This window comes from Calonectris borealis, chromosome Z, assembly GCF_964195595.1.
Source record: "Calonectris borealis chromosome Z, bCalBor7.hap1.2, whole genome shotgun sequence".
Lineage (NCBI taxonomy): Eukaryota > Metazoa > Chordata > Aves > Procellariiformes > Procellariidae > Calonectris > Calonectris borealis.
Window position 1 is genome coordinate 36,036,399 of NC_134352.1, and position 22,888 is coordinate 36,059,286.

Here is a 22,888-nt window from a genome sequence, read left to right on the forward strand (position 1 = left end):
ATGATGATACTTAAGTTCTTATATTGCCCCTATTGCAAACAAGGTAATGAAAGCTTCAAAGTGTATTAAAGAAAAGAAAAAAGGGATACAAGAATGAGGCAGAATCTACTTCACTTAAAAATTATGCATCATGCTGCTTTTCCAGTGCATAGGTCGGTCTGTGTCACAGTGTTTTTTAGAAAAACATGTAAATATGAAAATAATAATAATAAAAAAATCAAGTTCTGTATTCTCCTTCTCAGAATTGCCATTTTCACATGTGTTTGTGATGGAAAGCAGATCTCTAATTCTCCTAATATTCATCAGATAGACAGTGATATTCCACGTTCACAGTGTACATCAGCTGTTTATTCGTATTGATCTGCAGTATCAGAAATCTTTTTGCTCTGGGTGATGTATAATTGAAACACTGCTGCAAGGCATTTTCACTGTAAATAAGTGACTCGTTCTATAAAAGTAGACAATGGCATAAACAGCACTTAGATTTGCTAAATATTGTTTCATTTTCAATTGTTCCAACCCTCCAGAACTCTCCCCAAAGCTTGGACAAGAGTTTCTTACGCGTTGCTATTACCTTCTAAAGCACACAAGAAGTACAGTTCTTTTCCTGACTTTGCTTTTTACTTCCTTTCTGATGATAATGGTTTGAACCAAAAATACCTCCTCAAGAAAGTCAGAGGTGGAAGACTGTGAATGACCCCTGCATGGAAACTAACATTACAAGGTCACCCAGAAAGGTTGCCGTGTTTGGTGGTTCAAAATTGTTGAAATGTAAAGGGATAGAAATTAGGTTATTAAGCTGCTACTGCTGTCCTTAAACTTCTAATGAAATTCAGCTCTGGAAAAATGAGTTCTTGCAAGTGCATGGTGAGAGATGAAATTGTTCTTAATTTTGTCTTCATAGTGGCATTTTTTTATCACTGTGGTTTCAATACTGCCAACTCTCTTGATATTTTTGCAAAGTTTTACATGTTCACTGTTTTTCTTTTGACATCAACAGCAGACATCAAGGGAGTTCATGAGAATCTCACATCTCCTTACTATTAATTATTTACTAATAGGATTGTAGATGCAGAACGAAGCAAGGAAATGTGAAAAGAGCATACTTTAGAATCAAAGGTGTCTTTTTTTAAAAAACCACAATCTGTATTTATCACTTTAATTTTAAGACGTGTTATTGTCTTGTCTATTTTAAAAACTCCACTAATTTTAAGCCGTCACATGCTGTGTGTTTTGGTTTTAATTTTTTCTTCTCCAGGTTCAATGCGTTTGAGTCTGTGAAGTGGTAATGCTTGTAGTAATACATGTGAGAAAAATTTGCATGAATTTACCTGTTTCTGTCAGCTTGTTCTTTTGAGCTTTAGTGCTCAGACTACATATGTTCCGTTCACTTTTACAGATCTGTTACGTAGCATTACATGGACCTAAACTGAATTTTAAATCTCTGATTATCTGGTGCAAGTCCCTAACATTAAATTTGGTCAGATATTTTTACTTTTTTTTTTTTTTCTGGTGAGTAAGAAAGCTAGACAGTCATGAGGCAAAGATTTTAGAAAAAGGAAGATTAACCATTGCCACAGTTATTTACTTTCAGAATGGACAGTTGTGTCTTACTTCTGGTTTTTGTTACTTCAGCTTTCAACCATGGCTCTCTTTGTACCCTTTGCTACTCAAGAGCTGTTAGAAAGCTCCTCCCTCTGTAAATACTTGTAGGCTGTGATCAAGTCACAACTCATCTTTCTCTTGGATTAACTTAGAGATGTTTTTAAGCCTGTTTCTCAGACATGTAATCATTCTTTTAGATCCTTCCAGACCGTTTCCTATTTTCCAAACTGTTTTCTGAACCATAAGTGCCAATATTGGACACAGTAGTGTGTGAAGGGCTGTACTGATGCCATGTCTGATATTTTCCTGCATCTTTATCCAAGGATACTGTTCACTCCTACTGCCTGTTTTCAAATGCTCACCTCTTGTTGTTGTTTTCATGCTGTTGCCATACGTGATCAAGTTTGGGGGTCCAGTTTTGGCTACATTAAAATGAAAGTTACTCAGATGAGTCATCTTTCAAATCAATCCAAATTGATTTGCCTTCATTCCTGTTTGTATTCTACCAGAACTCATGCAATTTTCAAACTTTACCAGTAGTGCTCTCTTATTTTCTTCGAGATCATTGTTTAATGCTAACACTGAGTCTAGATTCTGTTGGACTCCACCGAAAAACACCTTCCTTGGCTTCCTAACATTTCTATATCTGTTTTGAGATATTAGCTACACATTCGATTCAGTTGTTAGTTCACTTATCACACTTCTGAGCTGTTATTTTTTAGTTTGGCTGAAGAATTCTAATGAACTTTAGAAGAAGGCCTATTTTGTATTAGCCTTTTTAATCTCAGTTCAACTTTACAGAGGCTAAGTGATTTGTTAACTATTTAAAATATTACAACATAGTATTTCATGATTTGCTAAAATACACTGTCCAGTGCATACCAGTGCATTTGAGGTTTACCCTCAAAATACTAAACAGTTTCTGAAATAGCATTTACGATAGTAACATTGTCCATTTGTTTGAATTCCCAGCTGGATAGTAAATGTGTAATTTATCTTGCGGTTCATTAACTCCAAAATTGATTTTCATTTAATTTTTTTTTAAAGCGCATTTATTAGTTAGTATGTATGTGCTTAGCTTATATGTGGGAATCATTTCAGAATGTCCTATTACATTAGAGACATTTTACAAGAGACAAGAACATCTGCAGTGTTGTCATTATTCACTTAGCACGATGCAAACGAAGGCATTTGCAATGTGATGATAATGTTATTTGCTGGGGGCCATTAGTTGCCACTATTCTTTATAAAAACCATATGATTTGAGAAAACTTGTTGCTTGGACAATACACCTCAAATATGTCTTAAAAAGTTGTAAGTCCTAGAATCAATGACAACAGCAGGAGTTAGATTGCAGTTTCAAGCCTACACTGCTTTTTTCAAAGTTATGAACATTAGAGAAGTTAAGAAATTGAAAGTAGGGTGAAAGCCAGAATGAAGACTTGGTAGACTGGTAAAATCCATTATCTGTCCCCTTCTGTTTCTTCTTTTCTCCAATCTAGCATACGGAAGGAAATGATAAACCAGCTTGGACAAGAAATAGATCTTTCTGGCTAGTGTGCTTAAAACAAGTGTTAAATTTATCTAAAATGACAAATTGGTGCAAACTATTCACGAAAAATAAGTCTGGATTCTTCTTTAGTCTTCCTCTGCTGTTCTTGATGTCTTCTGTTGTACCTCCCATCTACACATCAGGATTTATTTTAAGAAAGAGAATGTAATGAGATACTTTATATTTGGAAATTGGATAGTTAGTCTTTGTTTGCTGTGAAAGCCCTTCATAATGCTTTATGTAGTCGATTAAAAATGCACTAACTAAATGTAATTTTCTGAAACAATGGATTAGTAGTTACCCATTTCTGCATAGAATTCTTTTCTAGGGTTAGCCAACTCGTTCAAGCTCGGAAATCAGTCCTAAATCTCATGAAAGCTCCTCTTTTCTCTCACTTGAATAAGGACCTGTTTTCCCATCCATGTGCATGCGAAGTAACCATTTAGAGTAATGTAAGTTGTGTGCTGAATAGTGGTTGAAGGGGACTTCAGTGTGCTTTAACCAGTTTCTTGCTTTCAGTGTTAGACGCGGTTACTAACGTGCACCACAAAAGCTTTTATATGCATTAATGGTAATGCTAATATCTTTGCCCTATTTTGCTAAGAGAAGGAAGGAAAAGAACAAAGGCAAATAATCTCTGTGGCTTTCCTGAGGGCTTTGTAGTGTGCTTTATTGCTCTATTTTATACCTCCTCTTACTTGGAAGAGTCGTATCCTCTCTTTTGTTTTGTGTAGTTTCAGTATGCCAATTCCATATAGATATAAAGTGTAGAGGTGTGTATATATATATGTGTGTATGTTATATACACACATAGGAACGTCGTTATAATATGATGGAATATTTAACTTACCGTGTGGGAATTACAGAACAATTTCTGTGATAGTCATTGGTAGGTCTAGGTAGAGCTGTAAATCTTTACTAAGCAGCCTAGTCTCAAATGTATGTAATGCATTCATATTCTTGGAAATTAAAGGAGGTATTACATTCTTTCAATGTAAATCAGGAACTGAGAATGGTTTATTATACTTCCCTCTTGCCAAATCATAGCAGTACCGTTTCCCCCAAGTCCCATAATGAAACTCTGCATGCATAGCATAACCATAGTCAGCGTCAGCCAAGAAGGAAAAACAAAACAAAAACAGCTCAGTAAGTGTATGAGAACAAAGCTATTACATAAGCAGAAATCTCTTGGATATTGGCATGGTATTCTTGTACATTTGAAGGTATGCTCTCTTTTTTTTTTTTTTAAACTTGTTGTTACATCAGTTAATATTTATGGTAGTTGTATGAGTGTGCGTGGAAGACAATCTATGTCCTTAGATTGTCTTTACACATGTTCTCTTGCTTCACCATGAGTCCCATATTTCTAATCGTTCTGTCATGTTGCTTAACAGGACAATAAGTCCCTTGTGTCACATAGCACAAAACAAAGAATTTTGTTACAACCCAGTGCATTAATGCAATTTGTTGCAGGTTTGAAAAAATAAAAGAACTTCCTTCTGTATCTGATTATAGTTTCTTGTTCACCACCTTTGGCTCAATTTCCAGGGCGCTTCTAAGTGGATTCCCAGAGTTTCGTTATCAGTTTATTCACAAGATTTGCTTCTAGCATTGTTGTTTTGCTTTTCTACTCTGTAATTATCTGGCAATGGTGACTGGAGAATCAAAAGCTATATAACCCCATGTCTCTGGCTGTGTGGCCTTTAACAAGTGTCAGAAATTTGCCAGCCTCTTGAGATTGCTTTTGGGTCTGAATCACTCTTTGGGAATAGTCTGTGGGAAACAAACAAACAAAAAGCTCTTGGAGTAGTTACATTTGTAAAAATCGTAAGTATCACTAGTCTACTCTCTCATCCCAAGCACCAAACAATTCCTGCATTTTGTTCCTGAGTGTTTATATGTGTATGTATCTTTATCTGTTTCAAACTATGTGTGTATCTATGTACTTCATAGACAGAATATGAAAACGAAATCTCTCTGGCCCATATGGTCCCTCTTTAAAAACGGAGACCATTACTCTGTGGTACAACTAAAGAACAGAAACTTCTTTATTTGACTACATGTCAGAGTGAAGTTCAGGTAACGAGGTTGTATTTCGCTTAGATGCTATATGTGGGGTTTTTTTGTTGTTTGTTCCCCGTTGGTTCCCTCCCTCAATCCACAGTTCATGCAGACCTCAGCAGCCCTATTTTTACTTAAAATAAAAAATTAGTGTGAGTTATAAACACTCCAAGAAAAAACAGCTTTTCCTTTGCTCTTTTGATAACTTTATCTGTCTCTGAGAACAGATAATATAGGTATGAAATTAAAATGAATCCCAAGCAGATGTTTAACACAGAGATGAACTATTTATTCCACTTCATGCAATTGAGCAGCCTTATTTATAGAGCTATGGCTGGACTAAAATCTATGTTGGATATAGAATAGTCTTCTCCCAGTGAGTTAATTTGTAAGTCTTCCACTACTAGAATAGGATGCCCTAGCAGAAATGCTTCTCCAAGATGTGTTCCTATTAGTCATTTTAACCATTGATATTTTAGCACAAAAACTTTCTGACTCTATCTCTGATTACCATGCTGCTTTTGGACCCGATATTAAGTACTGAAGGTATTTTCATTTCAAATGAAAGAAGGACTAACTTTAGACTTGTTACATTTCAAGGTACTTACATGAGGAAAAAACAGAAATTAGCTACAATGCAATTTAAATATATGGTACATGTTTTGTCACCTGACTACTCCTAAATCTGTTCTGAGAATAAACTGAATTTTAAGTGTTCTGGGTAATCCCAGCCTTTGCTTCCCCATGCTCTTTGTTGAGATAATGGTGTTCTGTATTTATTCATTGAGCCATACAAAATACTTGTAAATAGGTCATACAGGCGTTAACAATCTGACAGCTTGGCTTGCATAACATTTTTCTTTTCCCCCCAATTCTAGGAAGGATTTCTGTGTACATAAAGACGAACCATGTGATACTGTTGGTAAGTAAACAAACGTAAAAGACTCTGTGTATTAACCACTTCATAAAATAAGTGTTACATAAATAGAGATGTGAAGCTAAAAGGTGATAACAGCATTCGTGATGGATAGCTGTAACTAGGTAAAATGCAAAATACATCTCCAATGCCAATAATACTTTGTTAGATTTGTGTATGCTTCTAGCAAATTAATATGTTTAAGTACAATATTTCCATCTCAGTCATAGAGCAAACTTCTAAAACTTTTTTCTTTTTAACCTCACTGACAGTTTAATACCAAATTGTTTTAATATTCTTAGTTCAGAATATGAAGCTAAACAAACGTGTTTATGATTCTTTTTTTATGCAGTGGATTTATCTTTGCTGAGAATATGTCTATGATATTTGAAAGAAGTTTCCATAAGAATAAAACGTAATATAGTAGAGTGATACAGTGTTTATGAACTATGTAACTTCAGAAGAATACAGGATGTGAACTATTTTGCAAGGCATCTTCTGACATCTTCAATTAAAGTGAGTGCTAGCTGCACCAAGTTTTTCTATCAACAGTCATTAATTTCGTTCACACCCTTTTGGGAAGACAGTTTTTCAGTGTAAAGGTCTGGTGGAAAACATAGCAAAAGGTAGCAATTGTTCTGTTCAGTCATAATTCTGTGTTAAAAACATGCCATAACACTAAATGAAGTGTCATGGCTTGTTTTTACCCTAGAATTTCTTTTGGCTAATAGAAGTCTTTAACAGTTCTATATGTAAATACAAGTGTGTTCAGAACCTGAATTGTTTCAGTAAGATTAGGGTGATAGTAATGGACTATTAACTTTTGTCATGCTTGTGCTCCTTTTTAGGTAGTGGAGAAGTAGAATATTATTTTTTTTTCCTGTTTAATATCCATGGCAAAGGTTTGAGGAGAATTCTCGTGTAAAGTGTACTACCTCACTTCTTGCTCGTCTTTTTCTTTTACTGCTGTATCAATCCCAAGTCTATGTGAGTGTGTCTGTGGGGTGGATATCAATAAAGAATCCTTCTAAATGAAGAATGGAAGGTTTCTCACAGCAGTTAGTGGTTAAGAATTCATAGTGTTCTTCCATTAATATCTGTCTTGGTCTTAGGTGAATTTTGTATGTTTGGTGCTCAGAGGTGTTTATTTTTGTCTTGTAAGTGAAAAAATATTTCCTTCCAGCTGAAAGAGGAAGCGATGTGGCAAGAAGTCTTCAGCGTCTTATGCTGATCTAAGCTGAAGATCAAATCTGGAGTATTTCCAGTATATCTAAATCAGGATAGGCTGCTGTCTGGATTTCACAGATGAAGTGAATCTATTCAATGATTTTCCTTGAAAAATGTTTCCTCTTTGGTTGAACCTTGGAGGTAATAGAATGACTATTTATCTCTGAATTTGTCCATGGGATTGTAAATGAGATAAGATAGGACTGACTCAAGTATCAGTCATTCACATTTCTATGATGAAGAAGCTTGGATGAAACTTGAAAATGAGCCAGTTCATTAATCGTAAGTGCACAGGAAGTTAAGAGTTTGCAGTCTTAATATAGTGACAAGCAAAATGAAGTAGAGACCTTGGCTGTTGAATTTGGCATTTTGTGGAATGGCTGTTGTGGACTTTCCCACTCTGGGTATTGTTCAGAGTTTTCTTTTGGAATTGAAACATAGTTCATATGTGTAGTTCTTTCCATATAGCTACAATTGTGCAGCAAAAGCTAAGGTCATTCAGTTCCTGTTGTTCCATCAGTTGTTATATGAATTTAATCATTAAGTTTCCAGATTATAGTGCCTTTCCATAAATTCAGTGTATCATCTCTTCCATGCACGTTTATGGTACTGTGGGTCCATGCTCACTCTTAAGAAGATAATGGCTTTCTGAAGCTCTTGTCCACCATCATCCATGAGCTGATCTAAGGAAGAGTGTTCAAAAACTAGGGAGAACTTAGTGCACTTCTCTGGAAGAGAATTTTTAAATTGTCTTACTAGCATGGATGTATTACATCGATATTTTTAGGATTGCAGGTTTATATGCAAAATTATTGAAAGTACATGTAGCTAAATGGTGGTTTCATTTTGGCATCTTTTCTTTTACTTTTGATTTCCCTAGGAAAACCCAAATGCTGATTTGTAGTCTTAGATTAGATGATGAGTAGAAGTTCGTTGAAAGGTAAGGAAGAGCAGCTTGATCTTACTATAGATCTTCATGCAACATGTTTATAGGCAAAAGGAGACAGCACTTTCCAGGGATGTTTAACATGCTGTAAACTATAGAATTTGCCAAAGAAAGTAGATGAGAAATGCTAATGTAGTATCAACTGTACAATTCCCAGCTGTCCAGAGCTTGCCCCTTCTTCCTCCAGAAAAACCCCGGAAGAATACATCACAATATAGACTTTCGTCTACCATAAAGAGTGGAATAAGGCAATTCTCTGTGAAATGTTAACATAACTGTATATGTACGTGAGGCGTACATCAATATGTACATCATTGAAGGTGATCTTCGTAGCACATTACACAATCCAGAAATGAAAGTAATGAGAAAGGAACATTTACAGGTCGGACCTCATTATTGGAGAGGGTTGTCATGTTGGATCATAGTTCTTCCCAGTGATGGATACTAAACAAATACTGGATTTATTGTTTATTCATTAAATGCCAAGACTCACAGTTTTCAGACTGGATGTGAGTACCCACTTAAGCCAGATGGAGTAAGTGTCAGTATTCTGTTATATAGACAAAATTTTCATGTATTTAGGTGGCAAATAATACATTTCTCTGTGTTTCTGGTCTTGTTCTACTCAAAGTACAGAGCTTATTCACTCTTCAATAGGTAATTTTTCATTGTCTCTTAAATAAGAGTGATTTATATGAAGATTTAATGGTTTAAAGGTAACCAAGAACTCTGTTAACCAGCAAAAAATGTTTACTCAAAATCAAAAACATGTGTCAAAACTCCCTAGAAATGTATAATTTCATTCTTGATTTTGAAACAAAATACATGGTGCCAATCTTTCAAATATTCCTGCACAAAAAGCATCTAAGGTGGACAAATACAAGATTTTTTTTTTTTTTGCATAATGATAGAAAACATGTTTTGGAATGTTTGTCAGATTTTTACATTTTCAATCAGGAAGAAAATTCTGGCTCTCTTGGTGATCAAGCACAAAACGTACTAACACTTCATATTTGATAGTTTTGAAAAGCAGGCAGAAATACAAGAATTAGTTCTGGAATTTTATTTGATTTCCCAAAGTGTGTTGAAGTTTAGAAAGTAGAATGTCTTTATTTTATGCTTTTCAGAGTTATATTAAGTATTATACTATTGCTAGAAGTGTTTGGAAAGCTCTACTGTAGCCAGGGGAGTTGTGGGGCTACTTTCTTACTTCACAATGTAAATCCAGAGTAACTCAAATTAATGCCTTCCTTGACTAATCTCAGGTTTCTGTAGAACAATAAGCTAGACTCTCATGTGGTATCAGTCAGCCCAGGTCAACTGATTTCAGCTAAGCAGTTCTGATTTCAGCATTGTCAAGTGTCACAACCCCTGTCAAATTCCTTCTGGGTGGAGAACCACAAGGCAATTGCTTTAGGCTCAAAATCGACCAGACCCAAGTGTTCTGGAGCTTCCTCTGGTTGGTTGGCTGCAGCACTCTTTTATTTTTATTTTTTTTCCCCTACTGTTCTGCTCATGTGTATGCTCTCTGTCTCCTATTCCTGCACACAAGTGAGACCCTGTTGCTCCACCACTGATTCTCACAGCTCTTCTGTAGCCCAAAGAGAGGTTTCAGACCTTGCTTTACTGTATGATCATTAGAGACATACTATGATTAAAACAAATAGAGGGCTTGTCTGGGGGTGGAAGATGTTTATAGACAAATTAAATTTACTTTAGCTAATGAAAAAATTAGTTTAGATCTGTAATTGTCCAAGATTCTTTTCCCCCAGAAGACAACTGGTTTTTTGGGATCACGGCATTTCTGTCCTCCAAATAGGTTTTGTTGGCTTAATCAGAGGGAACTATCTTTTAAATCTGTGGTGATTTGGAGTGTTGTTCTTTTTCTTGAAGATGGGTAAAATTATGAGTGTAGATGTCTCAATGAATTTCTGAAAAATCTAAGGAATAATTCAGTTGTCAATTTTCAGAAAGTTAAGTCTGTACTAAAAGAATCAGCATGAAGTGTAAACTGGGGGCTAGACATTCTGTACTCCTCTTGTGCATCCATCTTCTGGTATATTTAAGTAACTGAAAGGAGCAATGATTCATAGGGCAACTTCTTAGTGGATTATTGCCCAAACCTTAGTACCAGCAGACGGAAATCAACAGATATTTTCTCACTCCCTTGAAGGATTAGGCTAACAAATAAACACAGGAAGACTATTTCTTGAAGCAAGTGTATGCACATTTGAATTTCCTGTCCTTTTTCTACCTTTCCACTGCAGCAATTAAGATTTTGAGTCTCTGAGACATATTTCTTTTGGATTACATTTGGTTTTTGCTGCTAGCTAATGTCTTCTGTGGAAACACTATAATAGCGTGTTCTTAATGTGAAAAGTTATAGGCACAGGCAGATTGTAAAATGGTGCTTGTCTTGTGTTGGCACCAGTTTGGAGCTGCAAATTAATCATTAATCTGCAGGAACTGAGGGAATGACTGTTTCTAAGGGAGGCTGTGTCCTTTCTGGGACTGCCCCGCTTGGAGGCTGCTCACTGCCTTGGTTTAGCATCCTTCTGCCTCCTTTTCCAGTCTTTCCTTGTGCCGGCAAAATGACTCAGCAAATCTTAGCACAAACATGCTGTTGTCTTTAGTGGAAATTGTGATTGTTTACTTATCTAAATGTAAAATTTTGTTTGTAGCTTCCATGCAGTTCACTATTTGCATCAAAGCTGTAAGTTAGATTGATGGGTAGGTTCTAGCAGGGTGCCTGAGAACTTCTGGTGCCCTGGAAGTATTCAGGGATGCATAGCGGTGTTCTCGCAGCAGTATCATCTCAAAATGGTTTTCAAAAGGCGTAGGAATAAGCATAATTGCTACAGCTGGAAATACTGGCAGGCTGAATGACCCACACAAGATCAATGAATTAGCAAGTGAGAAAACCAAGAAGGGAACCCAACATGTTTTTCCTCTCCATTCAGCCTATTACATTGTCTGCATTTCTAGTGCCTATGACGTGGCTTTTAAGAAAATCTAAAATGTTGTTATGCTGTCATATCACTGTAAGTTGTAAAGCTCCAAGTAAATTTATCCTTAAAGAACATGTAGAATTTGAAAATAATTTGCAGACAAAAAATCTTCTATTCTACTATTTGAAAGCTGTTGCTTTAGCAATACTATCCTACAGTGAATATTAATAGAATAATAATTAGTTTTTTCCAACTCTTTATTGAAGATAGACCATTCCAGATACCAGACACTAAGGACCTGAATCCTTGTATTATCCCTTGTCTTATGCTATATGATTCCTCAGATAGTATCTCCTCTCATCCCTTGTCAAAAGTCTGCAGGTGTACAACACATGTGCTCTGTAAAATGTTGTGACCATAGTTAATGTTTTGAAAGATTTATGATAGATAGTAAAATGTTCTAGTAACACTGATTGCAACAAAATGGAAAACAAAAAAGTAGTATTTCCAGATTCAGTTACTGTAAGCCTTTTATGCACTCAGTTAAAAAAATATGCCTCTGTCAAAGGAAGGTCAGGAATTTTCTCGGCATGTATAAATTGAGTTCCATTTGACCTAATATGTCAGAATTATGAGTCATTTCAAAGATAGCTTTGTTTTATTTTGCCATAAATAGAGTGACCTCAGCTGATTGTTTCAATACTATCTTTTTACTGCAGCAGGGTGAAGCTTCTTTTTTTTAAATACATCTCCAGCTGACACATCTATATTGTTCTGCACAAACACATTTCCTTCAAAGCTGATCCCATTTGCTTATACTCTTAGTTCTGGTTGAGATTCCCAAGTAATAGGAAACTACTAGTTTCAAGACTAGTAAATGGAACTTTTCTGATGCTTTATTAAAGACAGAGTTTCCAGCATTTCATTGATCTCAGAGGAGTGTAAGTGCAATGTTCTGATTGTGGTCTCCTGGAGGGAAGGTAATTAAATGCTGTTTTCAAACAATATTTTGTATCTTATGATATCTCAAAAGAGCAGGGTTTCCTTTTTTTTAAAAAAAAAAAAACAAAAACAACAACAAAAAAATTTTTTTTAAACCTGATATTGTACTGTTTGATCCTGTGCTTTCAGATACCATTTTCAGTTAAAACATCAGCTATAAGAACATTGTTTCCCAAAAACATGCTTCCATCTAAACTGTTTACTAGAAAGCATTTTCCAATAAAATGCTGACACTGCAATCTGTAAACAGAACCTGAAAAACTCTTGTTAGATTGTTTTAGGGGGATGGTACAAATATGGTATATTATAAATTTCTAACTCTGTTAACAGCTAGTATTGCAGAAAGAAAAACAATAGTTTTTGAGGCGCCATCAGGTCTTCGTTCTGTTGCAAAGGATCTAAATAGCGTGGATACAAATAATGACCAGTAAGGAATCAGACAAACATCTACACAATAAAGACCACAAAACAAAATGAAGTGAAAGAACACGTCTTCCATCCAACTTAGCAAAATGCCAAAGATAGATTTATTTACTTTTCTTTTGTAACGTGAAAGCTGTAGATCTTTAATACAAAGGACTTGGCCTTTTCCTCCAAAACTTGTCCCCAGGGACAAAGGTTTAGCCCAGCCCTATGCATTAGGAGATATGACAGAAATAGGGAATTGGGCAGGCTATCATTGTCCAGTGAAGGTTAGTGCTGGAGATACTGAAGCTGAATGCTTAGGGCCTGTTACCAATGAACAAGCAGCCAAAGAAGTTGCACAGAACACGGGCAGCAGCACTGCAGAAGTAAACTTAAGAAGTCTGTTTCCCTGTGCTTCCTCATCTGTATCCATCTGGTGTCCCTCCTCTTATCCTGAAAATCGCTCTGTTGTAGTCTTGCGTAGCTGCCCTTAGCCTAGCTAGCTAGGGGAGTGGTAACAGTTTGCTGAGAAGCAGGGCGAACTCTCTCACGCTGAGCGGTATGCCACTGTGGCTAACTCCTGCGGGCACTTAATGTTGCTAATTTAAAGCTAGCTCAAGGTACCTGTGTGCTGCAGAACAAGAGCCCTTGCGACGTAAGCCCTGTAGGCAGGGTTAGTCTTTCTGCTGCTTTAACACTTCATGTGGTTGGGTTCTGGTCTGCAGCTAGACAAGTCGGGATTACTGGACCCTGCACAGTGTTTCTCAGAGGAAGGGAAAGGAGGGAAGAGGTGCTGCCACTGTGTTTTCAATGGGCATATTTGGTTTAACTGGGATAAAGAAGCAAGGGGAAGTCTGAACCCCCTCTTCCAGACCCTCTCCACCATCAGAACTAGATCCTGCAGCATGTGTCTGTTTTTCTAGAAGATACTAACAAGGGCCTCTGTTGTTTGTGTTCACTAGAAAGGTTTTTTTGTTTGTTTGTTTCTTCTCTTTTGTTGAGGCACAAATGTGGAAGAAATGCACTTAAGGCAGTTACAGATCAATATTGTAGATTGTTCAGTTGCTGACACTTGCAGGGGGCAAGGAGGATTTCTGATTCGATTACAGGTAAGCCCTGAGGCCTGTCAATTACGGTATGTCCTACCATTGACTTGTATTTTTGGGAACAGGTTCCTCCACAAGACAGATAAGGCTGAAATTAGGGGGTGGCCAGAACTACTTCTACAAAGTATGGTGTATAGAACCTATGTATAGATCCTGCCCTATATATAGCAGGCGGTGTGGGGGTTGAGAGATGGTAATCCTGACAGTCTTGCGGAGGGAAATGTAGGAGGCATGCTTGGAGAATGAAATCAGTGGAGGTTAGAAAGATGAGTTTTGTAAGGTGTGTGGAACATTTTAGCATTGCACACAGTTGGGTTGGATATTGGTGAAAAGTGTTATGTTTTAAGTAAAGAAATACTATTTGTGGCTGTCATTTTAAAATTCTGTTGACTGAAGTCGCCCGTACCTGGAGATATACACCTAGCCCTCCAGCTGACCACTGTGACCAGCATTTTTTTCTGATATTCATCACTAGTTAATTAAATTTGTTTCTTTTGTTGTGAATGTTACTCTCCTGGGTGCCATGAGGAATTCAGAGTGGGAGCACGAGCAGTTGGACGGACAGACTGGATGAGGAGAAGCAACCACAGCAAGTTTCTCCCAGTGAAGGCATAAGTGCAATCTGTTAAACTTTCTGGGTCAAAAATGTTCTCTGACCTATGTCCAAGCTTGCTGCTATGCAAAATTTGCAAAAACGACAGGAGCCTTGTAAGCTTTGAGTTTTTGCCTTGTGAGTTGGTTTACCCCAAAATACAAAAACTGTCCTGAACAGAAGATACTCTAAACATATCCTGTGTAAAGGAAAGATAATTTTTGTCGGTATAATTGCTGACAAGTGGTTCACCATTTAATCTGCAAAAGACTTCCTATGAGATTTCCAATGTGTAACCTAATCTAAGCCATTCATATAACTTTTACAATACATACAATTTTGCATTCATGCAACATTCGCTTTTACAGCAAGATCATGATAATAAGTTCACTGACCTGTATATAAAGGAACACCTCATACAGTGAGAGCAGGAGCATTTTTAAAGTGCTTTTGTGGAAAAGCTAGCCATAGACATCTCACTCAATTTCACCTTTTGTTTTGTTTGTTCACTTCATGCCTTTGTTACTGTAGCTCAGATGTGTATCCAGTAGCTGCAACTGCCTGAGTAACTACAATGTTCAGAAGCCGCATGTGAACATCGATTTCTCCTGTGTCATTGTTAGGATGTTTTATTCAGTATAATTTGAACTATGTAGAAGCATAGAAATGCAAAAGTTCCCTAGGAAGTGATGTCCATATGATACTACAGTATGTCTGGTATACAAATACCTTTAATACACAAGATTTTTTTAAATCATCAGGGAAGTTTTGACTTCTACAGTCTACAGAATGAAACTTGCTTTTGTTGGCGAGTTACATGTCCATAAGTACAGCAAGGCAGAACCTAATTAGATGTGAATTCCAATAAATGTAAAAAACCAAAACAAAATAATAGAATTTAGTCTACCTCATATGTCATAAAATGTCAAGTGAATTGTGGATGCTCCGTGCAGTTTCTCAGGAAAGCAGAAGAATGTAGGACTACAATACACGTGCTCAGTCATCAAATCCAGACGTCTGCTATTGCAAGCCTCAACTTTATCCCTCTTCTAGATATATTAAATTCAGTTTTAAAAAATATTAAGATTCTTGATGTAGTCCCATCTTACCTTGCCTCTTGTTTTACTGAGTTGGACTAAATGGCAACACTCCAGTGAGACCAGCGAGCTAGGTTTTCACACCAAGACAGCCAAACCTTTGTTTTCAAGCTGTGTTGTAACGCAGACATGAAATAACTAGGTTACAACACATTAGATTGTTTTATTTTCCAGTGTTTTAAGTGTTTAAAGCTTAATTAATTTCAACAGTAGTAGGGTAACACAGAATAAATCTCTCTGAATGGACTCTTGATGGCAATTTCATAATCACTGAGCTTACTTTTAATTACTAACCACTTACCATACTTAAAAAACAAGTCTTTTCTTCCTTAAACAATTGATCAAGGACTTACTGCAATTCCTTCCTTTTCTTTATTTTATTTTATTTTATTTTTTACTTTATTTTACTTTGAAGTAGTTAGCCAATGTGTTTAGAGAGCTAAAAGTGAAGGAAAAAAAAATCTTTTCTGTTTTGTGTTTTATATTATACTACAGAAGTCACTTACTGCTTTCTTACTAAGTAGGTGTTAACAATCTGCCTTAGGAAACAGTAGGGCCTTTGAACGTGTTTAGGAAGAGTGGAATGTTAATTTTCATGTTTCCATCCAGTTTCAAAAGTTTACAATGAAATCTGTAAGTAAATTTTAGATAGAGCTGAGAAAATCTATGATACCTGTATTGAATTTCCGTTAGCCTGTGGATATTCTGGTTCAAGGAATAATAATTTTTGAGAATGAAACAGTGTAACACGTTACTCATTTGATGTGCAGGATAATTTTGTGTATTTGTTGATAGTGTTGGTATTTATGGTTGTCTTTAATAGTATTTATTTGTATAATATTTATAAATTAAAAATAAATACATTATAGTTAAGATAGTATTAAAGGTGCCATCATTCCTCAGTTACTAAAGAAATCAACTTTTTCAGATATTGTGGTCATCTTGAAATATCTCTGAGGTTAGCAATTATTTTTTCTCACATTATAATAATAACTCTTACATCCATCCAGACCCACGTCCAATTCTTGTTGCACATTCCAGTTCAGATACATTCAGTTGTGCTCTTTCTCATTTAGGCGACACGCTATGATTGTTCTTAACATATGTTTAAATCCCAGCAGAGTCAACTACATGCTCAATTGCTGAATTTGCTCTTGACCTCAGTAAGTGGTCCTGTAATGTGCCGCAATACCATCCATAGTTCTTCATAATTTCATGTATAACCATATCCCTTCTGTAAAAATGTAATATGTAATATAACTGTCATTTTCTACACATTATACTACTTCATCTCTAGGTAAATTTTTATATTTATTTTGTATTGTTTTCTGTATTTAGTCTCACCTGAGGTGTTTAAAAATCTGTCTTAAGGGATTTAAAATATAGAGAGACTTACTATACGTAAAGAATTTTAACATTACACTGAATAGCATTTAGAATATTTGTGCTTGGAGCTGGAACTTCAGTTTCTTTCACAAGCAAAACTCCCGTGTCCACCGAAAAAGGCATTCCTAAGTAAGGACAAAAGAACCTGTAATATTTTACAGTGCGTATTGGCTTTGTTTTAAAGAAAACAGAAGGAAATCGCAAGCTAATTATCACAATAATTTGTGTTTGTCTTGAGCATAGTGTATACTTTCTAACTTCATGTATGAATCCTTCAGCTATGCATGCCAGATTCGGAAGTGAAAAATCAGTGAAACATCAGAGCAATACTGCCATGGTATGCAAGAGATGCTCACGTCAGGGCTAGGTAAGGGTGGTGAGACAGAAAGCAGAGGACAGAAGTAGGCATGGCTTAACTAAGCTCAGGTCTCTGCTGGCAAAAATTCTTTCTCCAGGAGAAAATTTACAGGTTTAGGTAATCAGACTGCAATAGATAAACAAATGAGTGATTTAGTGACCCTCTCACTGCATTGAACGGTGAATTATGTCCTGTGTCATTTTATTCATCGAAAGTGTTGAAAAACTGAATCAGGCCCAAGCAGCTGTGAGCTCTTAAAAATATCTTTCATTGTCTCCTGGATTTTACAACTTCAGTACTTATCTTTTACAGCTTGTTTTTATGTGAAAAACATTTAGGTGATACCTTGTGTACATTCATAATAAAATTGTGTGGATTGGCAACTGCAAACAATCGTGCATTGATAATCAGTTACTCTCTATATATGCTATAATACTGATATATACTCTGTATTAGTTTGTATAAAGAATTGATCTTCATTTCATGTATTGTGCATACAATTAAAATCTAAAAATGAAAAAAAAAAATTGATGTCAAACATTACAAATTAAAGACATGCAAAATATATGGCTGTAAAGTAAGGTATACCTGTTATCTAGCTAGCCAGCCATTTCTCTAATATTAATCTTGTGTTTAGCTCTTGGGAGATATGTTTGCATGTTTGACATGCAAAATATATGGCTGTAAAGTAAGGTATACCTGTTATCTGGCTAGCCAGCCATTTCTCTAATATTAGTCTTGTGTTTAGCTCTTGGTAGTATTTTCATCCCTTCAAAATAAAGGTTTGCAAAGTTATATTTGAATAGAGTAGTCAACCTTGTATAGTATTTTGCACTGAAAAATTCCACTGCTTTTTATTGGAAGTTTTTTCAAAATAAGAGAGACCAGGTAGCTCCTTGTGACTAATGCATCAGTTTCTGTGTCCCATAGTTATATAATGGAAAAAACCCATCAGCGTAATGGAATTAGATAGACCATGTAATGAATGCATATTTTTCGCTGGATTTTGAAGAATGGGGTGGGTAGGTAGTGATACATGGGTCCTTTAACCGAGGAGGAAACAAAAGGAGCTCCATATTTGTAGAGAGAACTGCGGATGATCCATACAACTGCACGTAACTGTTGTCAAAATACAAGGAAAAGCGCTGTGCAAATACAAGCAGGAAGGAACAGAGGGACAGGGCCAAGGTTCACCCTTCATTTAAATCCCTTTGGGCAGATTTTCTGTTTGAATCCATCTCATAGCTCCCTTTTACAACACTTAAATGGCAACAAGTTCTTTTTTATTTCTGTTTTGAGTCTGTACTGAAGGCTCAGGATGTTCTCAGGATGATGGTACCCTACCCTGAATAAAACATGAGTTTCTCATCAGGTAAGTCATCCTTTACTCAGCTTGCTCAAGCAGGGACTAGTCAGGGTCTAGTGCTGCACATGTGAGATACAGGAGCCTGCTCTACTTCTTGACTACCTAGCATCTTGCAGACTTTGCAAAGGTAGTTTGGATAATGGATTCCAGACTTTGCAAAGGTAGTTTGGATAATGGATTCCCTGGAAGAAGAAAGACCTAATGCTCTCAGCCTTTTCAGCTTGCTTTCACAGAGTTCAATCTTCTTGAGGACCATCCCAAGAAACTCAAAGAATTTTTGAAACCATTTGCAAGAACATTGAGATATGGTCTTGAAGAAACTCATCAGTTGGTACAAGTTGGGCCACTGATCAGTTAGCGCTGACTCTTACTTAGGCAGCGTAACCACTTTCATCACATGTGCTAATACAGCACAAAACAATATATGCTTAGTTACACTAATGGAGATGGAATACGGGATGGATATCTGGAGATAACAGTAGTAATTTTCAATCAAGTAATTTTAGCTGAAAAGAGGTGTGGTAGAAGACCCCTCTCAAGATAGCGCTGCCTTTGTTCTCATTTATCAGAAAGATACTAGCTAAGCTAGCCATCCAGATCTAGACAGTGTTTTCCGTATAAAGGAACAGTTAGCTATTTAATTCACTTTTCCTAGAAGGTGTGCTACTGCTGTCTGCTGTAAGTAGTCCTAAGATCAGTCTTTTTCTTATAGTGCATCTCTCTCATAATGACACAAAGTATAATTTCTTCACATGAAAAACTTAAAGGTCACAAACTTCAAAACTTTGGCCATAGAGTAATAGATTATTCTAAAAACCAACCAAACAAACAAAAAGCTGATTAATACCTCTTTCAATCCCCTTAGCTGCCCCTTGTCTCACACAAAAGAGAATGCAGATTACACCATGCTTTAAGAAAAGGAAAAAAAATCCTAACTATTTTCTTTTAGTGGAGTCTCAACAACAGTAAAATAATCACTTTCATATCACTTTTAGCTTGATTATCTCATGAAAACATGAGAAATATTTTACAGGAATCACCCAGATTGTAGAAAATGAGGAAACGTATGACTGTGCTGAAGCACTGTTTGTCAAGGAACAATTTTATGTTTCTACCGCACATGTCATTTCCATAGCATGGGTATAATAAAATAAATCACAAAAGAAAGCAGGACAGTCTTGTTTTCCTCATATTTTTTTGTAGAAATAAAAACAGGTCTAAAGAAGGTGTGTTAGAGTGAAAATGATATGGTCTCAAGTGATTTCACATCGGTTTGTTGCACAGAGGATGGTACCAAGACAAGGGAAAGAAGGCACCAGAAATTAAATTATAGGAAGATCAGCTTAATAGGGTATCAAGGCTGGAATCTTTGTAAGACCATAAAAAGCATCAGTGACATATTATGAGTAGATCAAATCGGTAAGGGGAGTTGTTGTTACACAAGGCTTGGAAGCATACTCCGAAAAAAATGATTTGATGGAATTAGACAAGAGGTGAATTCAAAGGCATTGCAATGCGCATATATGTACAGAACATGGGGGCGACTTCAGCAGCTGCACATTTTATGAATGTGAGAATTGAAACCCAGATATCAGGAAGGCAGGAAGAGAGATAAGCACCTGGGTGAATATTTTTTCATTATTCAGATGGAGTGACAGAATTCTTAATTAACTCTAGTATATATTTTACTCTGTGATGCTGTGATATATTTTGACCCAAGTGTTCAGAGTTGTAGGCTTATAGTGTTTTAAAACATCTTAAAGTGAAGTCACACTTCACAGCAGTGGAAGCAGTTCTGACAAATAATTGGACCATCTTATGTTGCAGGATAACATCTATTCATCCCATTTCTTATCAGGAGAGTCAGATTTTCTCAGAAGCAGAATAAGAGACAAGAGACAGTTTTAAAAATACAGCATTTGCATTAAAATAGGAGTGCAATAAGTATTTTCTGCTTTTTTTTGACAAATTACAGAAAATATTTAATCATTTTGAAATGACATATACACTCAAGTTTTAAGGTCAGCACAATTTTTTTAAGGTTACAGAAGTTATATAAAATTTTCAGTTAGAAAATAGAGACTACCTCAAAACTGATCTTGAAAATTGGGGGAACTTTTAAAGTACCTATACTGTATGTAGCTCCCCTGGAAGTCTAAAGCCTACCCTTACATCAGCATTTTCATAAACATGCTGTTCCGTGCACTGTGCTTCCTGTTTCCTTGACATTAAATGATGAAGCTTTTTTATAATACACTTTAAAATAAAATGTTGGGGTTTTTTAAGGTATTCCAGAATTTAAAGTATTTTCAAATTGACCAAGCCTTTGTGTACATTATTTTTATAAAAGTATATTTAAAATAGTGCTTACATTAAAAAAAAAAAAGTAATTTGAACAATTGGCAGTGGCAAGAAAGTATACACTAGCAAAGCTGTAACAAATTATTAGAAAAAGTCATCTTCGTAAAATGAGGTCAATTGTGTTTCTTAATGCTAGCAAGTATTCAAATTGCGATTTCTTTTACTACTCCGGTATTCTTGGCAAACTAAAATTTCACTTTCCTTTTTGGTAAAGGTACCTCCCTTTGAATTCAGTCTAGAGTCTGTGATTCCTACTTTTCCTTTTAAAGTCATGTTGTAGCAGAAGCCTCAGTTTGCAAGCCTCTAAAAAGTTTTGCACAAAGTATTTATACTGAGGTAGAAAATTAACTTGTTCCTCTCTTTCTGTGAAAGATAACTGGTTTTAAATACTTGTCACAGTAAATCTATGCCATCTACTCCTTACAGATTTTTGAATGGACAAATACCAGATGTGAGTATCCAATATTCATCAGGCTGTTTAATCATCTAATATATTTGTTCCCATATATCAGGTGTTTTATTTCTCAAAAAATGTTCCAGAAGAAAATATGTAGGCCTGATAATCATTTTCCCCCGTTATCCGCTTTTACAATGAAATATTTATTTTAAACGCATCTGAAGAATAATTTTTCTCTTTGAAGAACTTCACAGACAATTTCCCACTTTCAAGAATGCCTCCATCTCTCAAGCTTTTTGTGACACTATTAAACACAGATAGCCACTTCATATCCTAGATGTTCATAGTGGTTCTACTTGCTTCCTGACAGGTTCAAGAGCTACCATATGCTCTGACATGAGGTTGGTTTCCAGCAACTGAACAGAACTTGGCTTAGACTGAAAACAATAGGGCAGAAAATGTATTTTAGAAAAGGCTAATTCTGTATGGATGCTGTATAGATCAGTATTACTTTTGCTTCCATCCTTTGAAAGAATATCCTCTGTGTGGATCAGAATCCAATACTCTCTGACCAGGCTCTTATTAGATATTCCACATGAGGAGGGTTTAATGTTTAAAACAAAATTTACTTACCTGAAGATATTTGATGTTACATGGGATTTTGATTTAGCACAGTGATATGGCAATGTACTGAAATCACAGTGCAAACACACTATAGCCATTGCAATATACAGTTGGATCGCAGTACAAATCTGATTCCCATTACTGGCCTTTATACACTCACCATCACGATGTTGGGCATCCCCAGGTGCCGGGAAGGAATATGTGAGTTAAAGTCAGCCCAAGCCCATTGCTCTGTTCAAAGTTCATGTTGTCAGTTGTTCAGTTTTTATACTCTCTGTTGGGCTGAGCCACATATTCACTTACTCCTTGCTGGGCTGGCTAACTCAAGAAGCTATTCACACTCTTTTGATTAACTCAGTGAGAAACATTTACACAAGCAGTTAATCCACTGAACTGATACAGGCATTTATCTAAAACAAACTGTTCAGTCCCTTTTCTGTTCAGATAAGTTTGGCTTTCTTTGCAACAGTTGTGGTCAGTCACTCCCTACATTCTTCCCTCAGCTTCATAAGCACATTGCCCTTGCCTATCTCATCTGACCCTTCTTCTGTTTTAGGGGTTTATTGACCAGACATAAAAAGGGAAACTTTTTTTTCTTTTAAATATACAAGTTTATTTAAGTAAAGCAGGCATGGAAAAGAAAAACGAAAGATGGGCTAAATAGGGATCAAAAGAGAGGAAAAAAAAGAAATGTATATATGTGTACACAGAAATGTAAAGACAATTAGTCAAGGGAATAGACACAGCCTTCATACCATGTGCACACATACCACTTTCTAACACTTTATACAACTGTAGGTGCCAATAGGGAGTACTGGTGTATCTGGTCACAAAGGTAAATAAGTAAAAGGAAAATGTATGATTGGGTTTACATATTTTCTAGTCATTGTGATGATCCATTAATAGCAGTCTTTCCTTAGCTTCTAGGTTAGGGTTTGT

General features: G+C 36.1%; 1 protein-coding gene across 1 annotated transcript in view; it reads left to right on the plus strand.

Moving 5' to 3' along the window:
* The window catches only part of ADAMTS19 (ADAM metallopeptidase with thrombospondin type 1 motif 19), a 153,267-nt gene that overhangs the window by 44,908 nt on the left and 85,471 nt on the right, over positions 1–22,888 (plus strand). The window contains exon 7 of the mRNA XM_075137023.1: positions 6,097–6,140. Coding sequence (XP_074993124.1) covers positions 6,097–6,140 — 44 coding nt within the window. The remainder of the gene's footprint in view (positions 1–6,096; positions 6,141–22,888) is intronic.